General features: G+C 40.6%; 2 protein-coding genes across 9 annotated transcripts in view; both read right to left on the bottom strand.

The window, feature by feature from the left end:
* Nucleotides 1-24,322, bottom strand: part of rg (A kinase anchor protein rugose) — a 152,771-nt gene that overhangs the window by 97,550 nt on the left and 30,899 nt on the right. The window lies entirely within an intron of this gene.
* On the bottom strand, nucleotides 14,364-16,049 carry Rpn13R (Regulatory particle non-ATPase 13-related). Of its 2 annotated transcripts, XR_011443232.1 has the most exons (3): nucleotides 15,907-16,049; nucleotides 14,646-15,840; nucleotides 14,364-14,579 (listed from the first exon to the last, which is right to left on the bottom strand). XR_011443232.1 is itself a non-coding variant. In XM_070281481.1 (2 exons), the coding sequence occupies exon 2, from the start codon at nucleotides 15,768-15,770 to the stop codon at nucleotides 14,742-14,744; it is 1,029 nt and encodes a 342-aa protein (XP_070137582.1). In that variant the 5' UTR covers nucleotides 15,771-15,840; nucleotides 15,907-16,049; the 3' UTR covers nucleotides 14,364-14,741. The 2 variants fall into 2 exon arrangements, 1 of the variants encoding a protein (XP_070137582.1); XM_070281481.1 differs by having other exon boundaries at nucleotides 14,364-15,840.

Raw genomic sequence — 24,322 nt, 5'->3', positions numbered from 1 at the left:
TTTATACACATTTCTCGTAAATAAAAGATTCTAAATACGTTGAGCTTTGCTATCCATATTACACTTATTAATTTAAACGAAGCCAATATTAATTTAGGCACTTTCAACAGCATGAAATTTTTTGTGCCAATTTATATAATTCGAGCATCAACAGATCATCTGGTTTTGAAGGGCTGCCACAAAAAGAGAGTTGCTACCCGATAAAAAAAGAAATTGTTTTTCAGCTAACTGAATTGTTTACTATTAATAAAAAAAAACATTTCCTTAATATTTCACCATAAATTTTATGACTTTATGCCGCCCATTATGAAAAATCGCCCATAGTGCATTGGGGAGAAAAGTTTGCAATAAAAATTCGCAATAATTTATTGCCGACTTATGGATACCCCATGGAGGACCTCCATCACAAGGAAATGGCCAGAAGAGGCTTTTGAAAGGTTAAAGTTGTAGCTTCAAGTCTCAAATTAGTCCTTCTAATTACTCTCCTTGTTTCATTTAAATGTATACAACATGTGCCTGGTTTTTGTAGCATATCCTTCCTACCCTTAGATAAATAAAACAAACAAACAGAAAAAAAAGGATATAATATATATATATACATATATACGTATAAAGTGTAAACAATGCAGCCTGCCGGCATCAGACTGCCACCAATTGCAATTTGCCGCGTCTCAAGTGGCAGACGCAACCCTTTCCTTTGCCCCTGAATGACTAATGGATGGCAGGATAACAGAATGGCAGGATAGCTGGATAGCACAGGATGCCAGGATAGCGGCTGCTTGGGGTTTCGGTTTCGGTTGCTCGGAGCTTGGGGTTTGTGGCCCTGGCACCTCGTCCAGTCCAGTCTAGTCTGTAGGCTTTAAAATTTAAAGTCAAGGCCCAAAGCCAGAGCCCAGAACAGGCGATTATGCAAATGCGAGTCCACAAAAAAAAAAAGGCAAACAACCGGCAGGAGCTGCTTTATAGTTTTAAATATATATATTAAGCAAACGTGTTGTGTAAATTACAAAGAGCTTCCTACATACATAGTTCTATCCCATCCAAGAGAGAGATCCCCTTCGAATCAGACTCTAACAAGTACCGGATATCACAGAGAGATCTCCTGACTCTTAGCCCCGATATCCTTTCTGTGTGCAACAACAGTGATACCACAATATTTGCATATCATATCCCATAAACACACGCGACAGCACTACATACCAGAGATGTACCAGGGGGGGGGCAGCACCCCAGACCGCAAATTGGAGACTCCGGCGGCAGACAATTGCAATTAAGTTAGTCTTGTGCTACAAGTTGCAACATGGATGTTAGAGCCGGCATCATGCCACCTGAACCCGCTCGGTCAATCAGTCAGTCAGTTTTCGGCTGCATTTCGGCCATGGCCGCAAGGCGAGGCAAGGCAAGGCATTTTGCATTTCCCCCAAATTGCCATTTATGTCAACATTGCCAACATGTCCTGTCTATGTCCTTTTCGAAAGGGGGTGCGGGTGGTGGAGGATGAAGCTGTTGCAGTGGCAATTCGAAACTTAAATGACCAAACAGACAGTTTCCAAACAAAAAGAAATATTAATAAAAAAATATGAGAGCAGGGATTATCCTTTTTTGGAAGCTAAATAGCTGTACCTCTAAGGATATGCATTATCCTTGAAACAATTAAGGTGCCTGGGCACTCGATTTTTAGTCAATTTTGGGCGGGATTGGTTTGGTTTGCTTCATTAATTATTGCACTTGGGTTCATTGTCTAAGTCCACACAAAACGCACATCCTTGCACATCCTTGCACACACACACACACACATACGTAGATAGATAGGCAAATACAATTGCAATTTCCTGTGCACTTTTCACTTAATTGCACCCACACACAGCCAGACAAATGGGCTTGGCTGAAAAGGATCGAAAGGATGCAGGGGGCAGGCACTATTCAATTCATAAAATTAGCACACTTACACCCACTAGTACACCCCCCCCCCCCCCCCACCCCCCCCTTTATAGCCAGAATCAATTAAGAAACAAAACAAAGAAAAAAGAAAAAGAAAGTAAAACGAAAATAGGGATGTGTGAGCGAACTCGTTGTCTTTTTTTTTTTTTTTTTGCTGCATAACTTGCGGCGCACCACTCAGGTGTGGCAGTGTGCGTGCCAGGACTATAAGGACCAAAATAATAGAACAAAATGGCTCTTCATTTGGCACATTTTAAAGCACTTTTCGTCTGCCCCAAAGTGTCCTGGAAATGAGCAAAAATAATCCACCCGGAATCGGACCTATTCAACTGGCCGCGGGTGTCGGTGTGCGGGTCTGATATAAAATGCAAATGCTTTAATTAAAAGCTTTGCAGCTTCGTCGAAGCGTGGCGCCAAATGGCGTCCTGGGCATCCTGGGCGTCCTCGGCGTCGCGACTGTGGGCGTGGCCGTGCTCTAGCCAGTGTTGCATAATATTTGAGGTTTAAACGTCCGAGGGGCTTGTCAAAAATGTTGTCACATGTTTGTTGTGATTTTTATTGCATACTTCTGAGGGCGCAGCAATTTATGCAAGATTTTCAGCAATTTCCAACTCCCATACACCTATACCCCTGCATTCTTTTATTGTGATATATATTTATATCTATGTATATGGAGGTGGGAGTGTGTGTGTGTCTCCGTCTCATTTTTTCCCCCCCCCCCTGTTGTCATGTTTTGCATAAATTGTGATGCTATCACTACCTGCCACCAGCTGCAGAGCATCGTCCTTCGCGCAACACACTCGCTTGCCATAAAATTAAAGCAAAATTTGTTAATATCCTGGCAACTTTCTGGAGATACTTTCTTGGGAGATGCCTTCAGTATTTTGTTTCAGTGGCACAAGAAATTACATAATTAATTGATTGCAACATGATACTTTCTCGCCCCGAAACACGACTAATAACGGTTGGCAAACAGGATGGCGGAGAAAGTTTTGCGGAGAAATGGCAATGGCGACTTCATTAGGCGGCAGGACGGCCATCAGGATGATGACAAGAAGAGGCCCGCCAGAGGGCCACAAATGGGGGAAAGTACGTGGCAGCTATATGTGGCAGCTATTTTCTCGTTTCTTCCTGTGTACTCGTGTGAGTGTGTGCTACCAGGACGTAAATGGCGCCAAATGAGTTGGCAAAACTGCAGAAGCAATGAGCATTCAGGGGAGAAAAAAAAACACAAAAAAAATACGGCAGGAAAGGACGAAAAGGACACACTGCCGGTGAACAGCGTTTTTATCATCCTCAACTAATTGCAGGGCACAGGAGCACCAGGAGCACCAAGAGCAGCGCAGGCTATCGCATCGCCACCGCAGCACAAGCCAGAATCGGACCTGAATCAGAATCAAAAAGGGCCGCAACGAAAAGGACGAAAGGACGAGCGCCACGAGCCGCTCAGCAGGGCGCCAGCAGGTCCTGCGCATCCTGCGTACGTACCCATACCCATACACACACACACACACCATAAATTCTCATAAGCGTAATGCTTTGAAATTGGAGCAAACTGTGATAGCACTAGAGCAACTTACACACACCCGACTCCACCACAGACACTATATTTTACCCCCGATTTGGTCCTGCCCCGACCCTCACCACTCCTCACTCTCCCCCCGTTTAGTTATCTAACCAAAAACCCGGCTACAGTGGTGACTGGCTATGTTCGCTTTGCTTAGGGGAGGTTGTGAACTAAATGTGAACTTCAAATGGAATCTGAGAGGCGTCTAATTGGCTTACTGTGGGGAGGGCTTGTAGTCTTGTAGGTCTTTTGGGAGACGGTATGATACCCGGTACTTGTACTCTGACTCTATGAGTACTGGGTATTGTATCACAGTTTAGTATGGTACACATGGTTCAGTTTATTTTAAAAGGCTTTAATGGTTGTAGTTCGCATTGGAAATTATTAAGAAGACTGTATGATACCTGGTACATCTATAAATTTTGCTAAAAAGTACCGGGTATTATAGTTACAGTATGCATATGATATCCCCTTATTTAGAGAGACCTTTGTTGGATTGTTAGATATCTTATTGGAGAACTGTAAGAAGACTCTATGATACCCGGTATTTATATTACTGCTCTTTCAAGTACCGGGTATTATAGTTACAGTATCATATATCACCTTATTTATGTTAGTGTTATTTACTCCTTTGTTAGATTCTTAGACTTGTGTTCTTAGATATCTTATTGGAGAACGGTAAACAGACTATAAACCGGTACTTCCAGTATTTCTCTGACAAGTACCGGGTATTATAGTTACAGTATCATAAGTATGCCAGCTTAGTTAGAAAGGCCTTACTAGTTAGATTTCTTATTGGAACATATTCAAGAAACTGTATGAAACCTGGTACTTTTACTCTGACCTTAAAAGTACCGGGTATTGTAACACTGTTTAATATTATAAACAAGGTTAAGCTTTTTTAAAGAAGGTCTTCTTCGTTAGTTTTCTTTTTGGAGATCTGTAAGAAGACTATATGATACCTTATACTTTTATTATTTCCCTGGCAAGTACCGGTTATGAATAGTTCAGTATTTAAGGCCCTCCTCTACCATATAAACCATCTCTGACTAATTTCCCTTCTTTTTTTCTACCATTTTTCCCTCCGTGAGTTATTGAAATTGCAATTTTGCCGGGGCCCTGTCCCCCTAGTGCCGTCTCTATCGGCCCCCCAGCTGGCTGTCCTCTTCTGTTGCGCTTTAATGAGCTCCATGGTCGCGCCTGTATTTTTCCAAAAACGGGGATGAGGCAGCTTAGGGCTCCAACGGATCCAATGGGGGGCAGGCCAAGCCAAGCCGGCTTTAACGGAATTAATAATGCCCATGTACCCGTGCACATGGAACGATGCCGATGCCGATGCCAGACGGACTTTCTCAGCGTAGTAGCTGGCTGGTTCAAGAGGTTTATTTTAGCTGGAAACTTTGATTTTTGTTTTTATTGTTTGCTGGCTTGTTTGTGGCCTGTTGTTGTTGTTGTTGCTGTTGTTAGTGCTGATTTTATTATAAATAATAATCATGTTGAATAAGGAGAGAAGCCAAAGGCAAGGCAAAGGCTCAAGCGAGTGAGCCAACGACGAGGAAAAAATCAATAACCACCCGTTTCAACGGAAATTTACATACACGGAAATAAAAAACAAGATTTTAAAAATAAATATTAAGCTTAAATAAATTTTTAAAAAAATTTTAACAAGTGTTGTGGTTAAATATTAAATATTTCAAACTAGTACCTATAATAATTATAATTTTTGGACAGTCTATAATATTTTCTAAAAGTGCATTCTGCCGAAAGGGAATGTCAAATGGGGTTGAATCGAAACCGGGGTGAGTGGGTGGGTGGCTGAAGGGTCGTCGTCGTTCAACGGCGGGGGTGTGTGGTGCACCTCAAGGTTGCGCCGCAAAATATCTTCACATTGTTTTTGCTATTGCGCCTACATAATTTTTTTTTTTTTTGTTCCTCAATTTTTTTTTGTTTTTCTGCTTCCTGGGCCAAAGATTGAGGCGAAAAAATGAAAAAAGTTTGGGGGGCCTGAGTGGTGGGGCGTAATGTTTGTTGGTTCCGGGACAAGGGCAAACAAAACCGCTCAATAAACGGGTCTTGAATATCCTCAAAACTCAATTGGAAGCTTAATATCCTTGTTTTATTTGCAATCCGGGGGGTACAGCAGAACAAAGGCTTCCAGCAAACAATTCATATCGAGGTCAGAGAGCTTAAAAAACGATTCCAGATCGAAGAAAAGTATCAAGATATCCCTAAGGTGGAAGCTTCCTTCACTTTTCCCAACTCAAACAATGCTAACGATGGCAATTATACAATTACAATAATAAATTGGTTTCATTTACATTCAAGAAAATCGAATTTATTGGCAAAAAGTAATAACTGGGCTAATTGGAAACACTTTTCGAATCGTTCAACTTCATTAACAATGAATTCGGTTCAGCCAGAGACCCCCATTTGGATGAACTTTGTTTCAGTTTCAGTTTCGGTTTCCGTCCAGTGCTCCTCCAATTATTAGTTCAAGGCAATGGAAATATATGCACATGTCAGCCAAGCGGTAAACAATTGTAGGCAACTGTAGGCGGTCTGTAACACACATTCCGGTTAGTTTAAGGGGGGGAATGCAATTTCATCGTCATGTGCAGGCGTTCACTTGCTAAATTATGACTAAGAACTGAAAATAATTGGCATTGCTGGAGAAACTCAAATTGAAATTGAAAGGAGGTTGAGGTGGAGGTGGAGGAGGCGGTAACAAAGCCAGTGGAATATTTGGCATTGAATATTGAATAGTGGATGGTTCAGTTGGCGCTTTATTTAGAAAATGAACACTAAAAGAAATGAACACTAGGAGAAGTGAACTCCAAGGGTAATGAACACTATATGAACCTCGATACTCGGAAAAATGTATTTTCCTTCTTATTCTATTCATTCAAGCTAATAGAAATAATAATTTAAGGGTTTATTTTGAAATGAACACTAGGAGAAATGAACACTAAGAGGAATGAATATTAAAAGAAATGAACACCAGGAGAAATGATCACGATTTGAAACTCATTACTAGCAAAAATGTATCTTCCATCTTATTCTATTTATTTCAGCAATTAGAAATAGTTAGTTTAAGGGTTTATTTTAAAATGAACACTAGGAGAAATGAACTTTTAGAGTAATGAACACCTTAAGAAGTGAACACCAGAAGAAATGAACAGTATATCTAAGCCAATACTCTGCAAAATTCATTCTTCCCTATTATATGCACTCCTACGATTAAAAATAGTTCATTTAAAGCTTTATTTTAAAATGAACACCAGAAAAATGAACACCAAGATAAATGAACACCAGAAGAAAGAAACTCTCAAATAACTGAACAGATTACGAGATTTTATGATGCCTAGTACTCCCCAAAGTTATATTTTCCTACTTTTCAAATAATTTTCACCGATAAAAGCACTAAATATAATAAGAATTCATTCAAAATGAACTCCGAATAAACCTAAAACCCACTAAACTATTTTCGACAGTGACTTTCATGAACTAAAGTCGAGTTTATTTGAGTTCTTGACTGCACTGCACACTATTTACTTATTTTGTATTTGCATTATTAGAGCAACTCGACTGTGAAAGGCAATGAAAGCACTTTCCTGCTGCTGGAAAATGGGGGAAAAAGTTAGGGGGGGAGGGAGGAAATAAGGGCCAAGGGCGGGGAGAGGAAAAAGCCAGCAAGTGACCAGCGCAGCGCATCGGATGGACAGCTGACGGAGCGACGTGTCCTTTGTGCTCCTTGCCACTGACACACACCAAAACCGAAACAGAAACAGGAACAGAAACAGCAACACACCCACACTATTATTGGCAACTTGTAATTTAGTTATGTGCCGAGCAGCAGAAAGGACCCACCAAGGATACAGGCCAGAATGAAATATGTTGATATTTTTAGAGCGCCATCGGAGCACCCACTCCGGACACTCCAGCCAGTCTGTTCAATGCCTCTGGGTGCATTGGCGGCCCATCGATCCGTACCCTTCTGCTCGGTGTGTTTGTTTGGCTAATAGAATCATCTGGACGGGGCAGATGATTTTTTGTTTTTTTTTTTGTTGTTTTGTTTGTGGCACACGAAACTATAGACGAGTATTTGCCAAACACCCAGACACACAGCCAGTAACCCACACAACAGTTCCCTAATAAACCCACACACTCACGTATCTTGTGGCACGTGGAGGAAGTACAAAAAAAAAAAAATGCTGGATGAGCAACGATAAGGAATCCCCCCTAGAGGCAAACTAAAGTAAAAAAAAAAAAAATACATCCAGGGATGTAGGATATTCCTCCAGGGATGAAACAGGGAGAGCCACAAGTACCGGGTATGAATAAATGCCAGAAAATACTGACTTGCTACTAATACTGACTGTCTTTGAGTTCTGATATTTTTTTCTCAAAAACCCTCCTCCCTCCTGGCACTCATCTTGGGGCAAGATGAAACATTTTTTCGGTTGCAACATTGGCAAGTTTGACAAGCCAGAAGATTGAGTACGTGCTGCACATTGACAAATGGAACGCGCCACGAATCTCTGGAATTATATTCTCCGTTAAGGCAAATCTCCTCCGTCCAAGGAGGGAGGTCTACCATAAGCCCCGATGATGGATCTGTATTTGCAAAGGGAGACAACTTACGTGCAAATTGCATATTTGTCTAGGGATAACACTCACCTGAAATGAAAAGAAGATGGAATTAAATTAGTTATTTGATTAGAACAGTCTATGAGTATAGATAGCCTTCCCCCCTACTTAAAGAGGTTTAAAGATTTTAAAAAGTTTTGTAATACTTTGGCAAGTCTCTTACATTTCAGCGATTAAATAAAGTTTTATCTTCTCGGTCATGGGGATTAAGGCGGTCTTTAAGATAACACCACCACACCACCACCACACCATCACCTATCTTCATACATGAATAGGTTTTGGTTTCCATTTTGGCCCCAACTCCTGGCTGGAGGTCATTGCATTGCCTGGAGGTGGGGGCGTGGCAAATGGCCTCCATAAGCACTGCAGAAAGCTAAAGAAGTCATCCTCATGCCTCGTCATAGTCGCAGTCATCGTGGCATTGACAAAAGCCCCAAGTAACTTGGCTCTTGTCTCGGTCGCAGTCTCGCTCAACTTGGCCGGCTTATGCTTTCAGGCACACACGCATTCAAAACACACACACACATACACAGACTAGTAGAGATGCACAGAGAGAAATTAATCGAAACTTGAAAAAAATGCAAATGTTAGAGGTCTTTTCTTTTGATATCTTCTAGAATTTAGTCATGAAATATAATCATTTTTCTTTAATAACTTTTTATAATAATTTCTTTTGGTGCATTTACGATTCATGCATTTTTAAAGGCAACTGGCAGCGATGGTGCAGCAACGACGACTACGATGACTGAAGTGGGAAATCAAATGTTTGTAATTAAAATTAAATATTCTATTAAAGGATCAAAACTGCAAGCCAAAGGGATGCGCACAGCCAGTAAACAGCAATCAAAAGCGTCATATGCATATAAAGTAGATGAGGGCGCTCCAAGCCCACTCCTGCATGTATTCTGATCCTATCCTACATCCTATAGCATATATGTACATATATATATTTCATAACACAAATGTTTAATCAACGCAGCAGGGCGAATGGCAAATCGCAAATCGCAAATGGCGAGGACAGAAGAGCCTAGACCAAAAATAAATAGCACATCATCAGTGTCAGCTGGGGCTCTCAAACCAAAAGGGGGGGGCATTAGAGTGGCTGGGAGGGATGTTGCAAAAAAAAAACGGGGGGAGGCAGGCTACATGTTGCAAAGCCAAATGCATTTGGGATTCTGCTTCGGTTTCGACTGACGGTTTTTGCCTACCAAGTGCCATCTATGCAAGCGTGAAATGTCAAGTGCTCAAGTTTGAATTTGGCTTGGCAAACACACACACACACACATACACGCAGAGATCCTTGCACTAACACACACACACACATAGTTATCCTTATAAAACCAAAGGCAATTGGGAGCAAAAGGCAAATAAAACGAGCCAGAGGCAAACAGAAAAACAAACAAGCTCAGGCCCAGGACTCCTTACATCAATTAATAATTGAAAAATATATACATATACTATATGGTGGATCTGGTGTGTATATCCTTGTATATACGATGTATTCTCTCGATTTCTTGCTTAAATACTGTAAACTGTGTAATTCCTTAATCAACAAAGCCTGTTTGTGCCCCACAATAGACACAGAAAAAGGAGAGAAAACTCTTTAATAATTTAAATAAATATTATGCGACGCTGTAAGCTTTTATTTTGCCAGCTCGGGGGATTAGTCGTCGTGTCCTGTCTCCTGTCTCCTGTTTTTCAGCTCATTAATGGATAATGGTTGGAAAATAATCACGAGCTTCAGGGCCACCGAAGCCCAGCAAGGTGTTAGACAATGCTTTTCGGCACAGAGTGGAAGTTCCACCATTTATTGCATCAATTATTTAGGTTACATTGTTTTCATTTGCCTGGCAGAGTGTTTAAATGCGTAAATATTAAAGCTCCATGAATAAGTGATGGCATAAATATTTATGGAGTTTAAGGTAAATTCAAAACAGTTGTTAATAATTTCCTATTATGCTAATTAGTCAGTTGGTGCAAAAATTAAAACCCCCTCATCCCATCCTATCGCTCGTTAAATGTAATTCATAATTGGAACAAAAATCAAATCAATTTTATTTTCAATTGATTGCTGAAGTGATGTGGTTTACGTTGAGGGCTTCTGGTTCAACGATTTGTGACAAAATCATGGATAGTTTTAAAGATTGTTGAGAGCAGGGTATCGTATAGTCAAGTAGGTCTATCTATAATCAATAATTTAGTATTTATTTGTTCGAGACAACAGTATTTTCTTTAAAGTATGAGTACCAGTTATCGAATACTAAACATTTAAAAGTACAATGCTTTTTTGGAGGTTATATCAATAATTTTGTATCTACTTTTATCAAATTGGAGTAATTTTAGGCGATAGAAGTACCGGGTATCGTATATTTAATTCAATTTTAGTATTTATATATTCTTTTGGTATATATAAGCAGTTTAGTATTTATTTGCATCAAAAACCAAGACTTAAAAGAATGGATGAGTACCGCGTATCGTATGTTCAAGTCATTTTTAGTATTTGTACAGTATTTTATAGTATTTTTGGTATATATAAACAGATATAGATATTTCGTACTAATCATGTATTTATTTGTGACAAATAGCAGTAGTTTTATGAAAGAACAAGTACCGGGTATTGTATAATCCAGTCATTATTAGTTCTGGGAATTAGGCATTTATTTAGTATTTATTCGCGCCAAATAAAGGTAATATTCTAGCCATTATTGGTATTTTTACACTGTATTAGTATATTTCAACAATTTAGTATTATATTTTCGACAAAAATACAGTATTTTTATAAAAAGATGAGTACCGAGTATCGTATATTGAATTAATTTATAGTTCTTTAGATCTTCTGATAATTTATCGTTAGTTTAGTATTAATCTAGTATTATATTTCCAAAGTTTTGTGGAAGAATGAGTACCAGGTATTGTATATTCTAGTAATTATTAATATTTATACACTTTCTGGTAATCTATCGTGAACTTAATATTTATTTAGTATTTATTTTCCCCAAATAACAGTAATTTATTGCAAGGATGAGTACTGGCTATCATATATTCAATCCTTTATTAGTTTTTATCCATTTTTTGGGGAATATATCAATAATTTAGTATTAATATGCAATCGGTTCATTTTCGATTCGTTTTTATTGCCTCTGGTCGCATTCATTTTTGTGTCCTGGCCGTGATTGTCAGGACCCACTCCCATGTCCTTTGTCACACCCTTTGAATGTTTGCTTTCCCAACCGCACCCACACACCCAAACACACCCACATCCACACACACCAAACCAAACATCCCTGAACCGGCAATTTCACGTTTATATTTGGGCTGGGAATGGGACTGGGAATGGGCGTCCTCCGAATGCCAGTCCCGGCCATTGTCCTGTGTAGACATCCTGTGTGCTGCACTCTGTGTTCTACATAAATATGAAATTTATTAGTGAATGTTGCATATCCTTTTGTGCGTGTCAGTTCCGGCTTGGATTGCATTTCCCAGCCACTCGCAAAAAAACAAAAAATGAGAGCGAGGTCCTGCCAACATCATTATTGGGCATCGGCCAGTGGGCCGTGGTGACCCAAGTGGGTGGCGAAAACAATTTTTAAATAAAAGAGACAGTCACCCTGCAGATCCTCCTTTATGGCCATTTCGTTTGGCGGTCGTGGTGGCTGCGATTTTAATTTGTTAAATGCACTTTTTCGGAGAGAGAGTGTGGGGGCTACAGGGGGTTAAACTTAACCCCACAATGGCAGTATCACCTGCAGACTTGTTTAATTCAGTAATTGCCAGCTTAAATCCGAATCAGATAGCAGATATCTTTAAAATAGGGAGATATATGTGTATAATTTGAAGCGTATCCTTACAAGGATAATGTAATATCGATTATATTTATTTTTTAGGATATTTTGGAATGCGTTTTCGGGACAATTTATTCATTGCTTCTCGCAACTGGATTAACTTTCTGGCTTGCCAGAACGAACAAAGCTCAGCGGCGACATTCTATTGTTATCCTGGCGGAGACGAAACCCTTCTCATCCTTTTCCCCACGGTCCTTACCGAGTTTACAGCGAACGTCACGTTTTCACTTCAAATCGCCCAACCGCCAAACAACTGATCTCGTCGTCATAACATCTTCATAAAGAATATCGGGTCGTCTAATCATAGAGTCGCGAATGGGGAACCAGGTCGCCATGGGTAGGCGCCACAGAAATGCCGCCTATCACTGTAATCAGAAACCACTAGCTCGCTGTCACGCATTGTTAGCGCCATCGTTAACTTTTTCGCCGTATACCTAGTTATGCTGCTGTACGCACAGCGGTGGAGAACACCGTACTTCGAAGATGGTCGAAAAAGCTCCTTTAAGAAAACACAGAAATGATTAAACGTTAGAACTCGTAGTCATTTGATCATCCTTTCTGTACTTCAGATTTTCCGTTATTCATATAGCTGTTATGTCACGCGCGATATGAGAAATATTTGAATGTTGTGCCGGCTGAGAACACGCCGCCGATGATCACTGGTGCCGCGGTGAGATCTTCCCGCAGTAGTGCGCGCCGTCAGTCAGCACCGCGAGTCACCTGAATCGCGTCATCGTCGTACCATCGGCTTGAATCGTCCGCGATGCCTTTTGTCTGTTGCTCGCAAGAATTATACTGGTCTGTAACTCATGAGTTCCACCTCCTCATCTCGCATCGCCCGCAACTAAATCGAAATCATCGAAACGTTAAATACAACCCATAGATAATCAAAAACCAGTTCGAAAATCTTCTTCAGATTCACTGGTTTGATTGCTATTTTCGATAACAACCACTTCAGCACGACTGAAAGAAAGTCACGTCAATAGAACACTTGAGCAGATTATGGTGAATAAACGCCCAACTCGCGATCGCAGATCAAACCGTTAACTGGTGCAAATTACACAGCCCCCCCCCCCCTTCAGGAGCCATCAGTTTCAGTTGCAGCCTCTATCAAGGCTTGTATCAAGGATCCAGGCTCAGCTTGTGCCCAGTTTGTGAATGTTTACGTAATTCAAGATGGCAGCAAACCGACAAAGGCAAAGGTCTGGGCCAAGGACCAGAAAAAATGGCAAAAAACAGTAGCAGTAACTGTGTAGAGTGTAGTGCCAACTACAAATGTAATGGCAAATTTTTGAAATTAGTATGCAACACGCATAGCAACAAAGGAGAGGGACCAGGACCAGAACCAGAACCAGGACCAGGACTACAGTTACAGAGATGTATATGGAAATAGAGTTCGAGTTCGAGTTCTGGTTGCAGAGCCAGGGAAGTGGAGAAGAGAAAATGCTGGAAAAGCGGAAAAACTCCCCAATGCTTTCAACTCTTAACTATTATTGCATTTGCTTCGTTGTAGGAGAACATCAATAAGCGGCATATTTAAGCTGCTTGTTGGTTGGGTTTTAAGTAATTTTTATGGCAATGTTAAGTTTTATGGCTGCTGCAGAGGGGAGGGGTGGCCTTATTATGGTAGTGGAAAATGCGGCAAAAATTAAATAAAATGTTGCACACTTTGCCTTACTTTTATGCAAATATCCACATATTTATTTAAATTTTGTGCAAATTCTAATTGCAGCATGAAATCGGCTTTCATCTTTTACCTGCAACAGTGGTGCAACATTCATTTAAATGCAAAGTTTTGTAAAAATCCCAAAATAGTAAAACTACAGCCACACTTACTTAAAGGCTTAGGTCTTAAGCACTTATGGCCACACTTTGGAGAAAGAAAAAACGAAAGAAAAGCCGAAAAAAGCAAGTCATCAAGATGAGACTTTTGATTTGGCAGCCATTTTCTAGCCTGTTTTATGCTTCTTCTTTCTTTTTAACCAACTATGACATAATGCAACAACTTTGTAGAATATTCTGGTATCTTCTGGCCAAAAAGGAGTGCTTTATCTGCCACCCATCCAAGACCGCTCTGCACCTCAATCGCTGGCAGGGCCCTCCATTTTGCCGCTTACTTAGTTTCATTAAAACAACGTTGAGAAAGTTTTCGGGTGCCAAGGGTGCCCTCAAATGGCGGCAAGGAGGTTGAAAAAGAGAGGCCCGAGAGCCATACAAATGAGGCGCAAGAGCAGGCCGCCAGGAAACTCTTCCTGGAAACTCTTAAACTCTGAAACTGAAAAGTACTCCCCGTTGCAGTTTACAACTATTTTTAAAAATGCTTCTTTCTTTTCATTATTGTCTTTATTTTTGTTGTTCTTTGTGTCTCTTTTGTTGTTGTTGTTTTGTTTTTTTGTGTCCCCAACTTCCTTTGGCCCCTTCATTTTGTTTTTTTTTGTGAGTTTTGTGTGTATTTTATATCAATTGTTAGTGTTCTTTCAGTTTTTTCATGCTCCCTGCCCTGCTCCTGTCCCCGTCCATTGTCCGGAGAAAGTTGTGCAAGTTGTCGTCTAACTTATGGCATCTCATTTATCTTCGTAACTCTGGAAAGGGGAGCGGCGAGGACTCGGAGTCAAGCAGTTATTGCATTTTGTATTCTTTATCCTTACTCTTCTTCCATATCGGTCTTCGTCCTTTTTTTTGGTTTTTTTTTTTATGTGGGGGTGGGGTTGTGGGCTTGTGACTTATTTATGAGACACTTTGCCTCATTCGGACATCTCATCGCGATGCAGGAGACGCATGAAGGTTTCGAGATCACCGGCCCGGGCGGCCTCCAGCAGCTCACTATTGTTGGGATTGATCATCTCCACGACCGAGCCCATGACTCCTGCCTGGAAGCCGAAGAGAAAGGTTTCCATCGCCTCGTAGAAGTGCGGCGAGTGCAAGTTCTCGTCTATGATGCGGCACTGCTCGTTGGGCCACTCCGGATCGGTGGGATCGTCTTCCGGGTCGACCGGCAGATGGGCCATCAGTCTCTGGCGGTAGGAAGCCGAGGTCAGCAGCACATTGATGGCCGAATCCCACTCCAAGCGCAGGGCCTGGGCCAAGTCCAACTGCGGCATCGGCACATCCCCCTCCCCATACTGGTGCGTCTCCTCCCCGTACTGGTGCTGGACCTCCAGGAAGGGCGTCACATCGACTGGCGTCAAGTCCACAGGCGACTCACGGCCAAAGTATTCCGGCCAAATCAGCTCCGACTCCGGGGCATTGGCGAACGGGTTCTCCGCCAAGAGCACATCGTCGTCGGGAATATCGCAGCCGCCGCCACCGCGACTGCCGGCACTTGCCAGCTCCTCGGCATCGGTGCGGGGCTCCGATTCGGTGTCCACGTCCCCCTCGGCGGCAGCCGACTCGACCCGGCGACGATTGGCGCTGGAAATCAACGAGTTCACCTTCTTGCAAAAGATGGCGTCGTGCTCCGGAAACGGCTCCTGCATCCAGAAGAAGTAGCGTCGCACCAAGCCCACATGCTTGAGCACATAGACCCGCCCGGTCTTGCACTCCTCCACGCGGCGAAACTCCAGCGTCCCGGCATTGGCAATCACGTCCAGTTCGATCTCGCCCGAGTGACGGTCCATCCAGTGGAAGTGTATCTCGTTATCGGCCCAGCGGCGTAAGAATAGCAGGCCCTTGCGCTCGTCCGGTTGCACCGTCTTGCCCTGGAGCACCATTCGCCCGGCCCGGTATTCGATCAGGTTCTCCGACGAAGCCAGCGTGCTTGATTTTTCGTTCATGGTTTGTAGGTTAGAGTCGGTGGGATCTCTAGTGGGATCTGAGGATGTGGCACTGGGATGGGCTCGGAAGCTACCGGGGAATATGTCCAGGTGCTTATGTTTTATGATTTCACAATTTCCTGAACTAAGTACTTACAATTCAGCAGATCTTGTTGGAATTTGTGAGAAAAAGTGAGTTGGCTGGACAGCCTGCTTGTCGCCACGAGTAAAAGTTGGGAAAAAAAAGGCTGCTGTGAGGTCAAGTTCACAAAATTCTAAATGGCCTAAATAATGCAAAATGCCGCACTTTAATCGAAACCAGTGTGTACCCATTGTCCAATTTTGGCGAAAAGCCCTGATAATATATCAACGAGCTATAAAGATATGATTTTGAAACGAAATGGGAATGAAGAACGCAGGGCCCAAAAATGTATGCTATAATCTTTGTGGGCTGCCAGAGAGATCACAAGAGAGAGTTGTTTTTTGAGACAAAAAAAGAGAGAGTTTTGAAAGAGAAACAAAATAGAAATGGAGAACGCAAGGCCCGAAAATGTATGCTATGATCTTTGTGAGCCTTAAGAGAGATCGAGAGAGAAAGAGAGCCCTCAAGAAACTCCAATTGGAGTTCTGTTTTTGAGAAAGAGAAAGTTTTCGTCAAAAAAAAAAGCTCTTAATAAAATATTTCATTTAATCATAGTTATTCCCAAAAAAAAAATAAGAGAAAGAACAAAGCCCACACTTTTGACTAGTTTATGGGCTACTTCAGGCCGAGTCCAGCCCGGCTGGCCAGGCTGGCAATTGACCTTTAATTGCGCACTTAAAAGTACATAAAAACGTGGCCCGGATGCAGGACACAGGAGGACACGACCAGGCAGACAAGCAGGCAGGCGGGCCGGGGCGGGGGTCAGAGGTGAGCGCGACTCTCACCGTTCTCGGGGTCAACAGCGGCGTCAGCTAAGTCGAGGGCAATTAAAATTAAAGCGATGACTTAATGGTCGCACAATAAGCTACTCGCAACAGGCTTCCGGTTTTCCCTGTTTTTTTTTATTATTTTTAAACGGAGATGCGAAGCAATTAACACTTTAAAATAGTGACAACTAAAATCACTTTTGAGATTTTGAGAATATTTTGGGGAATATTTTCGTTTAATTTAATTGGTTTAGAATCAATATGAGAGTAGCTTGATTTGTTTTCGTTCAATTAAAGGTGATTCGATTTGATTGGATGGATGTCTGTCGGCTGCTGAATTATTCAGCTGGATTTTTGGATTCAATTGAAATTGAAAACATGATGCGGACACATCTTTTAGTTGGGTTACACCTTACCCACACACAGACACACACATACACATACAGAGAAGGACACACATCCTGATCCTTTTTCAATGGACTTGTGGCGATATATGTAAGCTACAAGTGTACTGCTATATATACAAGTACCAGAAAGGTGGTATATGAGCCACCTGTGCGTTTTAATGACGAAAGAAAAAGCAGAAGGCGACTCTTGGTCCTTGGTCCTTGGTCCTGCCCGCTTTCTCTGCCCGCCTGTCGTCTCATGAAACGTTCGAAAGCAATTACAATTTAAGTATTTAATTAGGGAATTACGTGAGCAAACACCCACACCTGCCCACACCTGCCCACACCTGCACACATCCACCCACACCCACCCACACGTGGAGAGGTCAAATAAATGAAAGACGGAGTGAATAAGGACACAAGAAATGTGAAGAAAAAAGGGAAACCCCGTGTATGAAATAAAATAAAAATAAAAGGAGCGTAACGAAGTTGCCCCAATCGAGGCACACAAACACATACATACATACATACCTGTCCACATGCCACCTGCCACCTGCTTCAGCTCCTGCTCCTGCTCCTGCCCCCCATAACTGCCAATAAAAATGAAGCCAATTGCTGTTGCTTCAACAAAAATAAGCAAGAAAGCGAGAAAAACGGCAAGGTACAAGTCGCATTTGAAGCAACTACAAAACAATTTGTAGTTTACGCTTTACGCGTTCTCCACAGCTCGTCCGTAACGAGAGCCCAGGCCGAGTCTCCTCCATGGAGTGGAGTGGAGTGGAGTGGAGCGGAGAAGGGAGCAAAAGTCGAAGGATAAGCGTGTCCTGGCATCCGGCTGACTTGGCATACTTCCCACTCTCCGCCTCCCACAGCCACCTCTTGACACCCGCAGCCAAGCAAATAGTAAATAAAATCAAGAACTATAAAAAAAAAAGAAAAAAATGAGCGGGAGGACAGGACATTTTGGCAGGAGATAGTTTGCTGTTTTTCGACTAAAAGATACCCGGTACTTATGAGATACTACTCTGGTACCAGTCTTTGTTTTTGGCATATCAGGCCTTATAGCTTTTATTTGCTGCTATGATACCCGGTACTTCTCAAGAGGTTCTTAACTTTCCATAAAAAAAAGAGGTATGATAGCCGGTACTTATGAAATATCACTTAGGGATATTACTTCACTTTTTTTCATGAAATATTTAGGGATTTCAGGCCTTGTGGAATATCTTACCTATATGATATACAGCAGTTCTGTATAGTTTATTAAAAAAATAGCGATTTGATACCCGGTACTTCTTAGACTTCTTTTATAAGTCATATTCTTAAAAAGTTCCATAGAAATTTTAATATTTTTCATACCACAAACCACAAAGCATATCTTACCTATGGATACCCCGTACTTCTCTGAAATTTAAAAATGCCTAAAAAGCTATCTAATACCCAGTACTTTACTGACTTCTTTTATAAAGCACATGGCCATGAAGATACTTAAATATCTAAGACCTAATAGCTGTGTAATATCCGGTACTTCTTTAGAGTTTTATAACTTTTCATAAAAAAAAGCGATAAAATACCCGATACTTCTTAAACTTCTTTTCAGTCTTAATAAACTCAACTCTAATAGATACTACACCCTTTCTTTGGTGAATAATACCCGGTACTTCTATGAATTTTTATAAAATCCCAAAAAAGATTCCCAATACCCTGTACTTCTTAGACTTCTTTCATAAACCAGAGTGGCATCCAATAAATTTGATTAATTCAGACCTCATAGCTATGCAATACCCGCTACTTCTCTCAGATCTTACTCATACTTTCTCGTAAAAGAAAGAATTACACCTCCTTTTATGAAACATAAAACCCCGACTATTTAAATATTAAAACCTCTAACTTTCGTCAATAGAATTCCCCTTGAAAAGCATATGCCCAGTGCTACCTCCAACAATGAGAAAGAAACGCACAAAAAATTACAAGCGTTGTGTTGACAAATGCCTTAACTCGAGCCGCCACGCCCCCTGCCCTGCCCTGCCCTGTCCTGCCCTGCCCTCACATTTCTACTTCTACTATCCCCCCAGCGGCAATTTTCCTTCATTTTCAGTTTCATTTTTATGGCTACGCTTTTCGCTTTTCCACAGCCATGCATATTTTTTTGTGTGTGCCTTTCGCTTTTGGCGGGTATCAATAAATTGACAAAAAAAAAAGGAAAGAAAAATAAAATTAAAAGGGGTGGTGGGTGGATCAGGTAGTAGCCCATATATAGTAAAGTTTATGTAGAGTTGTGGCACATAATGTGTACCCATCACCCACCCACCATGCAGATGGGTGGCGACAGTTGTAAATGAAATTATCGCCTTTTGACTTTCAACCGTCAGTCAACGTGGAATATTTTTTTCGCTTTTCTCTTCAATTTATTCTCCGCAAATATACGCATGTGTGTGTTTAAGGACGAGTGTGTGTGGCCAGTAGTATTTGCACAGCATTAATAAAGTGTGGCCCGTAAATATTATACGAGAGATGAGGTAATCATTCCACAAGGATCGCCACACTGAAATGACTTTGTAATTTTCACGCAAAAATCTGGATGCGGATGGAAAATATTGTGAAAATGACGTCGGTGACATTTATGGTTTGCATTTAAATTGGTTAATAAACAAAAAGGGCCCGGTTTCAAGACGATAATAATGAAAGTCCTTAATGCCCGGCTGCTTATCGTTTTAATTAACAAATTTAATTAATTAAATATTCTCTTGCAGTTACACACACAAATGCAGAGGAAACTAGAAACGATACAAAAACATGATTAGTCCTTTGGCAGTCCTTTGACAATAAATTATTGAATTAGGTTTATTGGTCGCATTCGTATTGTATTTTCGGGTTAATGAAGATGAATATGAAATGAGTTAATTAATTGAAATTTTGTCCAGTCACAGCGGAAGTTCAATGAACCCTCCAGCTCACTCTCTCTCTGTTTTCTTTTTTTTTTTTAGTCTTCCAGTTGCGTCATTAATTCATAAGCATGAACTTCATTTCATTTTAGGTTGCTTTTTTTTGCTTTTTTTTATTTTTTCGCCCCGGGAGTCCTTGTTTGCCTTGCATGTGTCTGTGTATCTCGGTGTATCTGTGTGGGTGTGTGTTTAGTGTCAGTCAGGCCAATTAAACGACTGAAACGAGGAGTCAACTTGAAATTAACACACACACACACACCCACACACCTCTACGCAAGTTTATGAATCTCAAAAATGCGACGCCCCCCCCCCAACATCCTGCCTGCCCATCCTGCCACCCTAAACTAATTTCCCCCATCCTCTAACACGATATAGGCACGCACACCGTCACGCCACAAAAGTTAGTGTTCCTGTTGCTCGTTTTTCAGACCAAAAATATCCACTAAACTGGCAAGAGTTTTATTCAAAACGAATTTGTAGATACTCTATAGTATATTACTTAATATCAAAAATATATTATATATTTTTAAGGATTTTCTTAAGGTGTATCCTTGCCCACACACACTCATGATTGGTGGCAGGTTTTGTTAATTTACGTACTCTCTGGTCCCGTTCCTTTATCCTATTATTTGTGTGTTTTTTTGTTGTTTTCCCTTTTACTGGCACTTTACCGCTATGCCTCTTATCCTTCCGCTCCTTTTTAGCATGGAGTGGCTGTTGGCCAAACTGACAGGTGAACTCAGGGGCGTCGAGGGGCCAGATACTCCCTTAACCTTTTTTGTTTTTTCTAACTCGACACCAAAAAAAAATCTATCTACCTTTAATATTAATTATTAAAATCCTAAAAAAGAAAAAAAAAATCAATTGTTTAAATTAAGCTACGCCCCTGAAGAGAGAGGGGGGGGGAGCCAAAAAGGAAACTGCAGGATATGCCGCAAGGGCAAGCGGATGTGTTGCCGCTTTTCCACTAAACCGACCCATCTGCCACCTTCAATCCGACCTCTGAACTTCAACCGCCCATCAGCCCATCAGACCATCCGCCCATCTGCCCCGCCCCTCCCCGACAATACCCTTTGAGCAAGTCATGTGTGGGCGTGACACCGCCCTCAAAATAACAACAACGCAAAACACCAACAAAGCACAAAAAAGCAAAAAGCAGCTGCCGTGTAGACGGCATTTTTGTGGTTTTTGGTTTTCTTTGCTTTGATGTCTCTCTCTCTCTTTCTCTCTTTCTATCTCTCTCGCTCTTGTTTGTTATATAAAATATATGTATTTATTTATATATACTCAGTGTACTTGCTTATATACTTTCTGTCTAATTTCATTCGCAAATTGTCTTTTGTTTGTCTTGCCATTATTTAAACTTTCAAGTGGTTTGTTGGCAATGCAAAAAGCGCAGCCGAAGCAAAGGAGCCGCCTGAAAAGCATGCTTTTGTATGTGAAATGAATTTTTTGCAAGCTAAAGAGTTTATAAAATAAAAGTTTATGCTTCCTTACGTATGGCTTGGGAAAAAAGCAAATGCGTCACATAAAAAGCATGCTTTTTTAAAGGAATTACATTTTTAAAGCATGAAAAGTCGATAAAATAGCGGTTTATACTTCTATATGCACAATATCTAAGATATATACTTAGTAATATACTTTATGCTTTGTTATATACTAGAAATATACCGATAATATACCGGTTTATACTTCATTATATATAATACGTAAGATATTCCTAGAAATATGCTTTTTCGATAGAAACTCTTGCCTTCTTTAGTATAATTCACAAAAAAAGCAAATGCGTGACATAAAAAGCATGCTTTTTTCAAAATATAAGCAAACAAAGCCGATAAAATAATGGTTTATACTTCTTTAAGAATAATCCTAAAGATATATACCCAAAAATATACTTTATATCTAAAAACCTATCATTCTATATCCTTCTTTACATATAAATTAGAAAAAAGCATGCTTTTTGCAAAGAAATTCAAGCTTTTCAAGACTGCAAAGCCGATAAAATAGTTATTTATACCTAGAAATATACTTCTTAGCTAAAAATGTATTATTCTCTTGCCTTCTCTACGTATGATTCAGAAAAAAAACAAAAGTGCGACATAAAAAGCATGCTTTTTCATAAGTTTTACATAATACCTAAAATATACACCTAGTATTATTTACATAATATCTAAAATATATACCTCGCAATATTATTTGTATATAGAATAAGGTCATTCTCTTTTTTTTATGTAAGATTCACAAAAAAGCACATAGGGGAAATAAAAAGCATGCTTTTTGGTAAAATAATTTAGTTTTAACTTCTTTATACGTATTGCCTAATATATATAACTCGTTAAATATATTTTTTATATAGAAACCTATCATTCTCTTGCTTTTTCTTGTATGATTAAAAAAAAAGCAAATGCGCGACATAAAAAGCATGCTTTCATAAAATAATTTGGTATATATTTCTTTATACGTGATACCTAAGATATATACCAACTAATATATACATTATATATTAAAACCTATCATTCTCTTGCCTTCTTTACGTATAAATCAGAAAAAAGCAAATGCGAGACATAAAAAGCATGCTTTTTCATAAAAATTCGAGTTTTTGAAGCCTGCAAAGCCGATAAAGGAACGGATTAAACGTCTTTATTCTGTATACCCAAGATATGTACCTAGTAATACCCTTTTTAGCTGAAAACCTATCCACCTCTTGCACCCAGCATACCCTGTACTTGGGGCATAAACAATGGCGAAACGTTTAATAAACATCATTTAATTACAGTGAAAGGGAGCTGAAAAGGGAACTCCTGTAGGGAGGATAACCGAAGGACCCTCGGTAATTTGTAGAACTTTTTTTAATTATTTACTCTTTTTTTTTTTTTAATACTTTTTTTTATCCGTTGTTCTCTTTGCTTTGTTTGTTGATTTACTTACACAGCGAGAAATCGCCGCGGGTAGGGCTTAGCAGCTGTTTGCTGGGTGGGGACAGTGGCAGTGGCTGGGGCAGTGGCAGGGGCGGGTGAAAAGGGTGCAGGCCGTGTCACAGATTAAAGTTGTGATAAATAGGGGAAGCCGGCAGCAGGGCGAGTGTTCACCTGGCGATAGGAAAAAGCGCATTAACACCAAACGACGGTGGCGACAATGGAAGGCAAGGCGCGGCCCAGCATAGGGGTTAAGGGTTAACAAGGAAGTCCACTTACAGATAATTACTAAAAAGAGAGACGGGAAGTACTTGATACATTTTTTTTTTTGGATGTCACCTTATTAGTAATTTATTTGCACAATCTATCATTTTAATTGATATGACATAGGAGAGAGATAAATGGCCAGGCTGTGCCATCCATGATATGAGTCATATTTTCACCTTCCGATTGCCAACTGTAGGAAAATGACCAATAAAGCTGGCATTTTCTTCCTGGCCATAAATTGCTTATAAAGTGCCAATATAAATCAAGAGCAAACTGCTTCGACCTGGCCTTAGGGCCGAACAAGACAGGGAAAATAATAATAATGAATTTATGGGTGCGAGTGCGAGTGCGGGTTGCAGTCAAGTTGCGAGACCATTAAATAACATTTAAAATGTCAAAGCAAGGATCTCGAGCAGTTCTCTAACGTGCAAAAGAAATTCAATGGAAGATGCTCCACAAAAAGATAGATGAATTGAGGCAGGCACCAAGCCGAACTAAGCCAAACAAAAACCGAATCCAAACCGAAACCCAAACCCAAACTGAACTGAGCTGAAAACCAACAAAGCTGTAAATCTCAAAGCCAAAGCAGATGCGACTCTCACCGCAAACAACAAACAGAACTCGAAAGCAATTTAGATGCATTGCATATGCACCAAGGATAAGGATAAGGATATGCGAGGGCGGTATAAGGATATCCCCCCGCCCCAACTACAATGCATAACCGATGGTGAGACTCATTCAAAGGACATTCATAGACGTGGTTTAAAAAGGGGAAATATTAATCATTAGAGAGCATGTTTAATTAACTTTAAACATTGAATTTCTCGCACTGTAGTTGAGCTCCCTTGGAAGCCAAGATAAATATTCAATTAAAGAATGCGTAACGAAGGCTGGCAAGATGAATCGACTAGCGAGCAGAAGGACGAATTGCGCGAAAAGATTGCAACAGATTGCAGAAGGACCTCCTTCTACTCCTTCTACAGTTCTAAGCCATCACTCTGATGGTTTCCTAGTTTTCTGCCACCTACCACCACCTACCCGTGTCAGTCGTGGCATTTATGTTCCCTGCAAGCCCCACAAAGGAACAAAATGGCTGACATTGTTAAAGTCAAAGTACAGCATTGCGAGATGTAATAAAAGAGAAAAAAATATAT

This window comes from Drosophila bipectinata, chromosome XL (assembly GCF_030179905.1).
Source record: "Drosophila bipectinata strain 14024-0381.07 chromosome XL, DbipHiC1v2, whole genome shotgun sequence".
Lineage (NCBI taxonomy): Eukaryota > Metazoa > Arthropoda > Insecta > Diptera > Drosophilidae > Drosophila > Drosophila bipectinata.
This window is presented reverse-complemented; position numbering and strand designations above follow the sequence as displayed.